Source organism: Hyla sarda, chromosome 4 (genome assembly GCF_029499605.1).
Source record: "Hyla sarda isolate aHylSar1 chromosome 4, aHylSar1.hap1, whole genome shotgun sequence".
NCBI classification, from domain to species: Eukaryota; Metazoa; Chordata; class Amphibia; order Anura; family Hylidae; genus Hyla; species Hyla sarda.
In genome coordinates, this window is record NC_079192.1 from 128,643,164 (window position 1) to 128,656,525 (window position 13,362).

The 13,362-nt window shown below is 38.8% G+C and overlaps 2 protein-coding genes across 2 annotated transcripts; both read right to left on the reverse strand.

The window, feature by feature from the left end:
* Window positions 1-226: 226 nt before the first annotated feature.
* Window positions 227-1,168, reverse strand: LOC130367393 (putative olfactory receptor 2B8). Its single transcript, XM_056569811.1, has one exon. The coding sequence runs from the start codon at window positions 1,166-1,168 to the stop codon at window positions 227-229; it is 942 nt and encodes a 313-aa protein (XP_056425786.1).
* A 9,491-nt stretch (window positions 1,169-10,659) lies between these two features.
* Window positions 10,660-11,601, reverse strand: LOC130367394 (putative olfactory receptor 2B8). Its single transcript, XM_056569812.1, has one exon. The coding sequence runs from the start codon at window positions 11,599-11,601 to the stop codon at window positions 10,660-10,662; it is 942 nt and encodes a 313-aa protein (XP_056425787.1).
* Window positions 11,602-13,362: the final 1,761 nt, after the last annotated feature.

Below are 13,362 nucleotides of genomic sequence, written 5' to 3' on the forward strand. Positions count from 1 at the left end.
CCCTAAAGTCTGTTCTTTCGTATTCAAAGAAAAGACCAAGATGTGATGGTGAGAACAGCAGGGTATGGTCAAAGCTTAGTGGGGAAAATCACTTCTAACTAATTAGCGCACTAGGTATGTTTCCCACTATAGATGCTTGATGCTTGGTTACTGAATAGCGCTTATGTACAGGAACAGGAACTTATTTTTGTATATGTTGACTGGGCAGATATGATAAAGCCATCATCTATATTCTGAACTCCGTCCTCTTCCCTGTGGTTTCTTTCAGTGCTATTTTTACATCTTTATTTCTCAAAGTGTAGATGAGAGGATTTAGTATTGGAGTTATAACACTGTAGAACAAGGTGGCCATTTTGTCTTGGTTAGAGACATGAACACTTCCAGGTCTCAAGTACATAAAGAAAACGGTGCCATAAAATAATGTGACCACAGTAACATGGGAAGCACAAGTGGAAAATGCTTTTCTGCGTCCCGTGGTTGTGCGAATCTTCATTATGCTGGAAATGATATTGACGTATGTAAAAAAGATTATGAAGAAAGGGACTACAGCTCCCACTATAGCACCAAAGAAAAGGACTGTCTTATTGTGAGAAGTATCTGCACAAGCCAGCTCTAGCAATGTGGGCGCCTCACAGAAAAAATGGTTCACTACATTAGGGCCACAAAAAAGTAACTGTAATGTATATACTGTGTTTATTAATGAGTTTATTAAGCCTCCAACCCAAGACCCAGTTGCCATCTTGATGCACAAGGCAGGATGCATAATATTAGTGTAGTGTAAGGGGTTGCATATAGCCATATAGCGGTCATAAGCCATTGATAACAGCAAAAAACACTCTGTCCCCCCTAAAGACATATGGATAGACATTTGGGTCACACATCCACCATAAGATATGATTTTCTTCACTGATAAAAAGTTTACGAGCATTTGGGGAACTACACATGAAGTATAACAGATGTCCAAGAAGGAGAGGTTTCTCAAGAAATAGTACATTGGAGTTTGGAGTCGAGGGCTTATGTAACTAATCACAACTATTAACATATTAGCTATGAGGGAAACAATGTAGCATATAAGAAATACAATAAACAGCAATATCTGTAAGTCCTGTCTGCTGGTTAGTCCTAGAAGGATAAACTCCACCACAGTGCTGACATTTCCTGTGACCATTCCAGAAGCCTAAAGGCAATGTTACATAGTATGTCAAATGATGTCGCAATGGCAAAGAATAGTAACATTATTATGGGGAAAAAAACACAATCATAAAATTCTTATTAAAATCTGCATAATAAATACAGCCAGGAACTGCACTTTTCAGGTACAGCCACACAAGGCATCTGTAGGATATTAACCACTCCAAAAAAAAAATGTGAGAAAATTTAATAAAAAAAAAAAAAAAAAAAAAAAAAAGGAAAAAAAAAGGTCTGCAACATAACTTGACATGCTGTGAATTTTAAATATGGACAGGCATAAAATGTACTAAATTCTTCAGATTTTCCACAATGAATATGCTACATCTGGCTGTGCTCTTTAAGTGAATTTCCACTCATATTTTTTTTATGTCATCTAAAATTGCTATATATTGAAACGCACCATTAGTATAGCAATGACATATCTCCATTATTTACCACAAACCTGCAATGCCACTTGATTGGGTTTCACCAATGTTCTTCTGATAAACACTTCCAAATCTCTGCATAGACATTGTTTTAATAATCATTCTGGTTTCCAGCAGCTGCCATTAGAGGGATGAAAGAAGCTTTCTATATACTGTGTTATTATTGACCTCTGGGGATCATGGAGGTCCCAGAGATCAAAGAGGTCTTTTGAGAGACTCTTTTAATACTAAAGTCTTTACAATGTAATTTGGGACTATGTATACTTTTGTTTTATTGTTGCAAAACATTGGCGAAACACATTTTTTTTCTTATGAAAATTCCATTTACATGATATACAGTATGTAGCATTAGCATTACAAGCTTGTGTGAATCTAGTAATTTTTATAAATTAACCATCTACAGCCATGGCTGTAAATGCTGGCACCCCTGAATTTTTTCAAGAAAATGAAGTATTTCTCACAGAAAAGGATTGCAGTAACACATGTTTTGCTATACACATGTTTATTCCCTTTGTGTGTATTGGAACTAAACAAAAAAAAGGGGTAAAAAAAAAGTAAATAGGACATAATGTCACACCAAATTCCAAAAATGGTCTGGACAAAATTATTGGCACCCTTTCAAAATTGTGGAAAAATAAGATTGTCTTAAGCATGTGATGATCCTTTAAACTCACCTGGGGCAAGTAAGAGGCATGGGCAATATAAAAATCACACCTGAAAGCAGATAAAAAGGAGAGAAGTTCACTTAGTCTTTGCAGTGTGTGTCTGTGTGTGCCACTAAGCGTGGACAACAGAAAGAGAAGAGAAGTGTATGAGGACTTGAGAACCAAAATTGTGGAAAAATATTAACAATCTTAAGGTTACAAGTCCATCTCCAGAGATCTAGATTTGCCTTTGTCCACAGTGCGCAACATTATCAAGAAGTTTGCAACCCATGGCACTGTAGCTAATCTCCCTGGGTGTGGACGGAAGAGAAAAATTTATGAAAGATGTCAATGCAGGATAGTCCGGATAGTGGATAAGCAGCCCCAAACAAGTTCCAAAGATATTCAAGCTGTCCTGCCAGCTCAGGGAGCATCAGTGTCAGCGCACACTATCCGTCAACATTTAAATGAAATGAAACACTATGACACAAGACCCAGGAGGACCCCACTGCTGACACAGAGACATAAAAAAGCAAGACTACATTTTGCCAAAATGAATTTGAATAAGCCAAAATCCTTCTGGGAAAATGTCTTGTGGACAGAGGAGACCAAGATAGAGCTTTTTGGTAAAGCACATCATTCTACTGTTTACCGAAAACAGAATGAGGCCTACAAAGAAAAGAACACAGTACCAACATGGAAATATGGTGGAGATTCAATGATGTTTTTGGGTTGTTTTGCTGCCTCTGGCACTGGGTGCCTTGAATGTGTGCAAGGCATCATGAAATCTTAGGATTACCAATGGATTTTAGGTCGCACTGTAAGTCCCAGTGTAAGAAAGCTGGGTTTGCATCCAAGATCTTGGGTCTTCCAGCAGGACAATGACCCAAAACATGCGTCAAAAAGCCCCCAGAAATGGATGGCAACAAAGCGCTGGAGAGTTCTGATCTAAATCACGTTAAACACCTGTGGAGAGATCTTAAAATTGCTGTTGGAAAAAGGCACTCTTCCAATAAGAGAGATCTGGAGCAGTTTGCAAAGGAAGAGTGGTCCAACATACACCGGCTGAGAGGTGTAAGAAGCTTATTGCTGGTTATAGGAAGAGACTGATTTCAGTTATTTTCAAAAGGTGTGCAACCCATCAGATCCAACAAAAACATTTTTTTAAATATATATATATATCACTCGTTCGCTAATCCCGACCATGTACATCTAATTATTATGTGCCTAGCACCTTCATTAATTTTTTTAATACACTTTTAATTTAGTTCACTAGTCTGAATTGCTCTCAAAGGGAGGGGGTGTGGCCTCACTGTACAGGTCTCTGCCCTTCCCTCAGTATGCTGTCTGCTTACATCTCCCCTAGCAATAGCAAAACTACAACTCCCAGCTTGTCCTTACTGACAGTAGCGGGACACAAGCTGACAGTGGGAGGATTTTTCCTCTAGTTGTGAGCCCTGCTTTCTCAGCTGTCAATCAAGGAAGTGTGTCCATGACATAGGTGATGATGCATGGACACAGTAGGACTAGTATATGTCCAAGCAGGCAGGGGGGGAGGGGCAGTTGTTTGACTGGCTATTTCAGTATGAAATACGAAAAAATTTCTAATGAAAGCAATTGCAAAACCTATTGGTTTTGCATGCGATACAACATATCAAAAGTTTTTGTTTTTGTATACAGTGTCCATTTAAGTTAACCCCTTAAGGACGCAGGACGTAAATGTACGTCCTGGTGAGGTGGTACTTAACGCACCAGGACGTACATTTACGTCCTAAGCATAACCGCGGGCATCGGAGCGATGCCCGTGTCATGCGCGGCTGATCCCGGCTGCTGATCGCAGCCAGGGACCCGCCGGCAATGGCCGACGCCCGCGATCTCGCGGGCGTCCGCCATTAACCCCTCAGGTGCCGGGATCAATACAGATCCCGGCATCTGCGGCAGTTCGCGATTAAAATGAACGATCGGATCGCCCGCAGCGCTGCTGCGGGGATCCGATCATTCATAATGCCGCACGGAGGTCCCCTCACCTTCCTCCGTGCGGCTCCCGGCGTCTCCTGCTCTGGTCTGTGATCGAGCAGACCAGAGCAGGAGATGACCGATAATACTGATCTGTTCTATGTCCTATACATAGAACAGATCAGTATTAGCAATCATGGTATTGCTATGAATAGTCCCCTATGGGGACTATTCAAGTGTAAAAAAAAATGTAAAAAAATGTAAAAAAGTAAAAGTAAAAAAAAAGTGAAAAATCCCCTCCCCCAATAAAAAAGTAAAACGTCCGTTTTTTCCTATTTTACCCCCAAAAAGCGTAAAAAACATTTTTTATAGACATATTTGGTATCGCCGCGTGCGTAAATGTCCGAACTATTAAAATAAAATGTTAATGATCCCGTACGGTGAACGGCGTGAACGAAAAAAATTTAAAAAAGTCAAAAATTCCTACTTTTTTAATACATTTTATTAAAAAAAAATATAAAAAATGTATTAAAAGTTTTTTATATACAAATGTGGTATCAAAGAAAAGTACAGATCATGGCGCAAAAAATGAGCCCCCATACCGCCGCTTATACGGAAAAATAAAAAAGTTATAGGTCATCAAAATAAAGGGATTATAAACGTACTAATTTGGTTAAAAAGTTTGTGATTTTTTTTAAGCGCAACAATAATATAAAAGTATATAATAATGGGTATCATTTTAATCGTATTGACCCTCAGAATAAAGAACACATGTCATTTTTACCAGAAATTGTACGGCGTGAAAACAAAACCTTCCAAAATTAGCAAAATTGCGTTTTTCGTTTTAATTTCCCCACAAAAATAGTGTTTTTTGGTTGCGCCATACATTTTATGATAAAATGAGTGATGTCATTACAAAGGACAACTGGTCGCGCAAAAAACAAGCCCTCATACTAGTCTGTGGATGAAAATATAAAAGAGTTATGATTTTTAGAAGGCGAGGAGGAAAAAATGAAAACGTAAAAATTTAATTGTCTGAGTCCTTAAGGCCAAAATGGGCTGAGTCCTTAAGGGGTTAAAGGTGCAAATAATTTTGGCCAGACCATTTTTGGAGTTTGGTGTGATATTTTTGGTTTAGTTCCAATACACACAAAGGGAATAAACATGTGTATAGAAAAACATGTATTACTGCAATCCTTTTCTGTGAGAAAAACTTAATTTTCTTGAAAAATTTCAGGGGTGACAACACTTATGGCCATGTCTGTATGACCAGGATTACAACACCTGGCAAAAAGGATGGCATCACTATTGCTTTTTAATGGTAGAAAATATAAGCTAACACAAAACAATGTTTTGTTTAATAGCTGAGCATTCAGGCTTTGTGAAACGTACCCAAACCATTGAAAGTAAATAGTTTAGTTTTATTAATTACAAGTTTTTCCAGATGAAGTAAAGGAGTTTTTTTTTTAAATATTTTCTTTATTTTGCTTCTACAACCATTACACACACAGGAATATATTTGTGATTTCAAGCCATGCCTTAATACACAACCTTGGTGAATATAACCAGTTCTACCATAAGTAATCTCACATAAAGGAAAATCCCGATTATTGTTTTTCTTAATTGTTTTTGATCCTGTAACGCTCTTATCTCCAAGTACCGCAATTCTCAAGGAATAAGTTATTCTCATAGATTTAAAGGAAAACTGTCAGCCTGTTCGTCCACACTAAACCCAACCACAATGGTTTATAGCGGGGGGTGAACAGGAGTCCAACGAGGGATCACTAACTTAAAGGGGTATTCCAGGCAAAAACTTTTTTTTATATATCAACTGGCTCTGGAAAGTTAAACAGATTTGTAAATTACTTCTATTAAAAAAATCTTAATCCTTCCAATAGTTATTAGCTTCTGAAGTTTTCTGTCTAACTGCTCAATGATGATGTCACGTCCCGGGAGCTGTGCATGATGGGAAAATATCCCCATAGGAGCTGCACAGCTCCTGGGACGTGAGTCATCAGAAAGCAGTTAGACAGAAAACAGCAACTCAACTTCAGAAGCTAATAACTATTGGAAGGATTAAGATTTTTTAATAGAAGTAATTTACAAATCTGTTTAACTTTCCAGAGCCAGTTGATATATGAAAAAAAGTTTTGGCCTGGAATACCCCTTTAAATATGTTCACTTGGTCCAGAGATATGCCCCCCAGAAGATCCTCTGCTGAATTCCGTGAATCCCCTCAGGGGCCTGGGCTTTGCCGGCTCAATTTACATATCCATTGTCTGTGACTCCACTTCACTAGGGTGTGGTGTCACAGACAATGAATATGTAAATTGACCCTGCGAAGCCCCACCCCCTGTGCGCAATTCACAGAATTCAGCAGAGGATCTTTTAGGGAGACATATCTCAGGACCTACTGGACATATTTAAGTTAGTGACCCCCTGTTGGACTACTGTTCACTCTCACTATAACCCAGTGTATTAAGTTTAGCATGGGTGAACAGGCTGACAGTTTTCCTTTAACTGTATCAAAAATATCTCCCAAATTTCCTGGATCACTACATGTGACCAGACATAATGAAAAAAGTCTGGATCAGTTTCTCCACATCCTGGGCAGTTGGAATCAGGTCTTACACTTATATACTAAAGACTAACGCAACCTATGTAGGATGCAGAATTGAATAAACTGTTCTCCATTACTTAAATGTTTTACATTTCTATAAATCCTCTTCTATATCTCTTTACAAATTACTCCTTTTCCCAGTAGTCAGTACTCCTGGAGACCATTTTCTTACCTACCCCATCAAATTTCTATTCATAACTGAATATATTAATTTACTCTAAATTATATTTGTAATTAAACCTGTTGAGGTGTATATCTAAACAAGTTTCATACCAACAATGGACCTATAGGCATTTTTAAAGGGTACTCCGCTGTGGCACTCCTGTCATTTGGTGCACGGGATGAACTCCGCTCCATGCATGACAAATGGCGAACACAGCCACCCCGGCCCTTCCATTCATGTTTATGGGAGGTGGTGTGACGGCTACCTACTAGCCGGCACTCCCTCTCCCATAGGCATGAATGTAGGGGGCTCCAAGCTTCCGTGTTCCGGACACAGTCGCTGCCAGCTTGGTTATCGCGGGGGTTCCCAGTGGTGGGACCCCCACGATTAAGCATCTTATCCCCTCTGCTTTGGATAGGGGATAAGATGTTTTCAGCGGAGTACCCTTTTAATTTGAAGTTGTTCAAATTTGACCTTTTCTGGAAGGCTAAATCCCTTTGCAATTCTATACCATTCCTTCAACCTCCCACCTTGTATAATATTTGCCAGCTTCTTTTTCCCGCAATCAATTTCAGCGGACCAATCTTGAAAAATACTGATAAATTCTTATTCTCCCAACAAAACTCTACCCTTTGCTGTTTCTTCAAAAAATTTTCGGGTCCTTGTAAACATCCTTACAGTTGGATTACTGTACCACTCATGCTGTTTAGCTTTCAAAAGGGCGAATATTACAACATATATGTGAACAAATCCCTCCACGGCTTGCTCGGATCCTCACCAGTCCTGGAGATTAATAAATTCCACGGAAAACAAAGAGCAATGGGATCCACCAAATCCGTAAAGACTATAAAACTTTATTGTATTTAGTTACAAATTCATATTGCAGGTCAATACACCACCTAGCTTTTACTGCAGCAATTAATTAGGGCGTGTATCAAGCGCATGTGAGCTCTTGATCAAGAGCACGCATGTGTTCAAAATGCATCTGAATTCATTGATCCGGTAACAGGTGGTGTGTTGTCCTGCAATATGGATTTTTAACTTGATACAATAGTTTGGAAGTTTTTATGGATTTGCTGGATCACGTTGTTCTTTATTTTCCATGGAATAAATCAAGATATACATGTCTTAAAAAGTAGAAAAGAAATTTCATCGTCAACTGAAAAAAATCCCAACTAATACTTTATTTCTCCTTAGGCATTAATTACTGCTTTTTGATTTCTTTAAATGTTTGTATGGACTTCAGTAATGATAAACATTATTCTACATTAAGCTGGTTCTGGCTTTCTTGACGAGTGGTTGACATATCAACTTTTTAAGATGGAGCCTTGTCATTGATCTTTTCTACCATCATTGTGAATGTAAATGAGATCCGGACTGTTTGTTACATAGTTACATAGTTAGTACGGTCGAAAAAAGACATATGTCCATCAAGTTCAACCAGGGAATTAAGGGGTAAGGGTGTGGCGCGATATTGGGGAAGGGATGGGATTTTATATTTCTTCATAAGCATTAATGTTATTTTGTTCCATGAATGTATCTAATCCTGTTTTAAAGCTGTTAATTGTTCCTGCTGTGACCAGTTCCTGAGGTAGACCGTTCCATAAATTCACAGTCCTCACGGTAAAGAAGGCGTGTCGCCCCTTGAGACTAAACTTTTTCTTCTCCAGACAGAGGGAGTGCCCCCTCGTCCTTTGGGGGGGTTTAACCTGGAACAGTTTTTCTCCATATTTTTTGTATGGGCCATTAATATACTTATATACGTTTATCATATCCCCCCTTAAACGTCTCTTCTCAAGACTAAACAATTGAAACTCCTTTAATCGCTCCTCATAGCTAAGATGTTCCATGCCCCATATTAGTTTAGTCGCGCGTCTCTGCACCCTTTCCAACTCCGCAGTGTCCCTTTTATGGACAGGTGCCCAAAACTGAACAGCATATTCCAGGTGAGGCCGTACCAATGCTTTATAAAGGGGGAGTATTATGTCCCTGTCCCTTGAGTCCATGCCTCTTTTGATACATGACAATATCCTGCCGGCTTTGGAAGCAGCAGCCTGACATTGCATGCTATTCTGTAGTCTGTGATCTACAAGTACACCCAGATCCTTCTCTACCAGTGACTCTGCCAGTTTAATCCCCCCTAAGACATACGATGCATGCAGGTTATTAGTACCCAGATGCATAACTTTACATTTATCCACATTGAACCTCATTTGCCAAGTGGATGCCCAGACACTTAGTCTATCCAAGTCATCTTGTAACTTGTTGGTCATGTCATTGGGTTGATATACTTTTTATGAAGAAAAACTGTAACACTCCATCTTGTTTACTTGGGATGGTCACCAATAGAGATGAGCGAACTTACAGTAAATTAGATTCGTCACGAACTTCTCAGCTCGGCGATTGATGACTTTTCATGCATAAATTAGTTCAGCTTTCCGGTGCTCCGGTGGGCTGGAAAAGGTGGATACAGTCCTAGGAAAGAGTCTCCTAGGACTGTATCCACCTTTTCCAGCCCACTGGAGCACCTGAAAGCTGAACTCTTTTATGCAGGAAAAGTCATCAACCGCCGAGCCGAGAAGTTTGTGACTAATCAAATTTACTGTAAGTTCGCTCATCTCTAGTCACCAACCTGACAGCACTTAATAACAATGAATACCAGTTGCACCGATCTACCAGCTAAAAAGCATTTTGGGAAATTCTCATGTCAGAAGCAGTTCTCTCACCCATGAAATAAACACACAGTGGCATGCTGGTGTTCCCAAAGTACATTTCATAATTAGCTTTTTTAGGGAGTGTTGCCTCAATCCCCTGACCTGCTTTAAATAGTGGATGCCACAATAAACATGCAAATATCCATCAACCTGAATACTTGACAGCGGCACATTTATATCATTTTATAGCCTCGATGCCCTATTTCCAATAGATTCCCGAGATATAGGGGTTTTACTGTTTGGATGAAAAGTCAGGTGGGTGGGCATTCTATTATAAAATACAGGGTGACTACTAGGCTCAGGAAATGTGTTTAGGAGCTTATAATCACACACCCCGGAACATTATTCGTGCCCCCTCGTCCTCCTAGTCACACCCTCTGAACCTAGCAGTCACACCCCATTTTGCAATAGAATTCCTGCTCACTTGACTACTCTGTGGAAATTCCTGATAGTAAACCAAATAGTAAAACCCCTAGATGTTAGGAACATGGATATAGCAAGAAAGTAAAAGCTCGTTAGGAATCAGGAGACCCAAACCTGCTAAATGATATTGAAAACTCACTACAGGTCCTCTTGGATTACAAAGTGAATGCTATGTGAATAACACAATTCATATTTAACTTCATGCAAATAGCATAGAGAATGAATACATAATAATTACCACATTCAGAAACTGCTGAACAATAAAATGATACTACAGTGAAGTAAAAAAATCTAAATAAAAACAAAATCTAATTATATATATTTATATTTCATATGCCATATGAATATTCTATAAGATACAATGTATGGCTTAACATAATGAATATGTAAAAATTACATAAATCATCCTTATTTCATGTTGTTATGTTTCCCACCATAGATGCTTGATGCTTGGCTACTGAATAGCGCTTATGTACAGGAACTTTTGTATATGTTGACTGGGCAGATATGATCAAACCATCATCTATATTCTGAACTCCGTCCTCTTCCCTGTGGTTTCTTTCAGTGCTATTTTTACATCTTTATTTCTCAAAGTGTAGATGAGAGGATTTAGTATTGGAGTTATAACACTGTAGAACAAGGTGGCCATTTTGTCTTGGTTAGAGACATGAACACTTCCAGGTCTCAAGTACATAAAGAAAATGGTGCAATAAAATAATGTGACAACAGTAACATGGGAAGCACAAGTGGAAAATGCTTTTCTGCGTCCCGTGGTTGTGCGAATCTTTATTATGCTGGAAATGATATTGACGTATGTAAAAAAGATTATGAAGAAAGGGATTAAGGCAACCACTATTGCACATAAGAAAAGGACTGTCTTATTGTGAGAAGTATCTGCACAAGCCAGCTCTAGCAATGTGGGCGCCTCACAGAAAAAATGGTTCACTACATTAGGACCACAAAAAAGTAACTGTAATGTATATACTGTGTTTATTAATGAGTTTATTAAGCCTCCAACCCAAGACCCAGTTGCCATTTTGATGCACAAGGCAGGATGCATAATATTAGTGTAGTGTAAGGGGTTGCATATAGCCATATAGCGGTCATAAGCCATTGATAACAGCAAAAAACACTCTGTCCCCCCTAAAGACATATGGATAGACATTTGGGTCACACATCCACCATAAGATATGATTTTCTTCACTGATAAAAAGTTTACGAGCATTTGGGGAACTACACATGAAGTATAACAGATGTCCAAGAAGGAGAGGTTTCTCAAGAAATAGTACATTGGAGTTTGGAGTCGAGGGCTTATGTAACTAATCACAACTATTAACATATTACCTATGAGGGAAACAATGTAGCATATAAGAAATACAATAAACAGCAATATCTGTAAGTCCTGTCTGCTGGTTAGTCCTAGAAGGATAAACTCCACCACAGTGCTGACATTTCCTGTGACCATTCCAGAAGCCTAAAGGCAATGTTACATAGTATGTCAAATTATGTCGCAATGGCAAAGAATAGTAACATTATTATGAAAAAAAAAAACACAATCATTAAATTCTTATTAAAATCTGCATAATAAAAAAAAAAAGCAAGGAGCTGCACCTTTAAAGGAAAACGGCCACCCATTCACCCACACTAAAACTAATACACCCGGTTATAGTGCGGGTGAACAGGAGACTAATGCGGGCTCTCTGACTAATATACATACCTACAGTTCGGTGCCCGGTCCCTCTGAAGATCGGCTTCTTTCTTCACTGAATTGCACACAGCAGGTGGGCCCGCCAGGGGGATTTGAAAATTCATGGTCGCTGGTCACGTGAGCTCTTGTGTCCATGAATATTCAAATCCAGCTGGTCTGCCCGCCTCCAGCACGCAATTCAGCGCAGAAAAAAGCCGATCTTCAGAGGGACTCTGCACCGGACTGCAGGATGCATTTTTGGAGAATAATAACATTACAGGTTTTGGATTCTACTGTAGATCTATATCAACTCAGTTGGGACTCATTAGGGTTATAGGTTGAACTTGATGGACTCTGGTCTTTTTTTCGACCTTATGAACTATGTTACTATGTATGTATATTAGTCAGAGACCCCGCATCAGTCTCCTGTTCAACCGCACTATAACCTGGTGTATTAGGTTTAGTGTGGGTGAATGGGTGACCATTTTCCTTTAAGGTACAGCCACACATCTATAGGATATTAACCACTCCAAATACTGCACATTAAAATTCTGTGGGAGATTTTGTCACATAATTAATATTTTTTTTAATTTTTTTTATTAACATTATTTTTTATTCAATGCTTACAGAAAAAAAAAAACAAGTTCTTACAAATACAATACAACAAGTTACAAATACATATGCATTTATTTAGTACTATTATAACCCACCCAACCCTCCACCCACAATGGCAGGAGTAAAAAAAAAATTTTTGAAAATATCTCGTCTTATCCGCACCTCTCTCTGGAAATTCCGGAATCATCCTAATTATCAGTGTCCCATAGTCCCCACTTTTTCTTCCATATATCAAACATTTTTTCTGACTTTTTGCTTTTAACCTTTTATAAACCTTTAACCCTTTGCAACTCTAGTTTCCACTCTAGACTACTCGGGTTTTTGTTAGAAATCCATTTCCTCATTATAATCAACCTCCCTGTACTCAGTGCATTCACGATCAACTTCTTTTTGGCCACAGGTAGGTTAGGGATTAGACCAAACAGGAAAACTCCTGATTTCCACTCCAAACTAACCCCTATTTTTCTTTTAATCTGTTCTTTAATTTCAAACCAAAAATCGTTTAAATATGGGCACTCCCACAGCATATGAAGCAGATTCGCTTCGGCCCTTCCACATTTTGGGCAATCCACATGGGCACGAATTTTCCATTTGCATAGATCTTTAGGGGTATAATATAATCTATGCAATAGCATAAACTGAGAGGTTCGAAATTTTTCATTTTCCGACATCTGGACCACACTCGCAATCATTCCCTTCCAAGTGGTCTCATCCGACAACACTCTTTCTTTTGCCCACTCTGCTTTACTTTTAACTTTCATCCCCTCTAGTTTCCCTAATCGAAGAATTTTATATACTGCAGACAACCCCAATTTCCTACCCCCATCCACCAATTCAATCAAGGGATGGTTCTGGATACTAAGAGCCCTTGTATCCTTAGTATACTTTACAGCATGTGCTAGTTGGAGAAAACCAAATTTATAT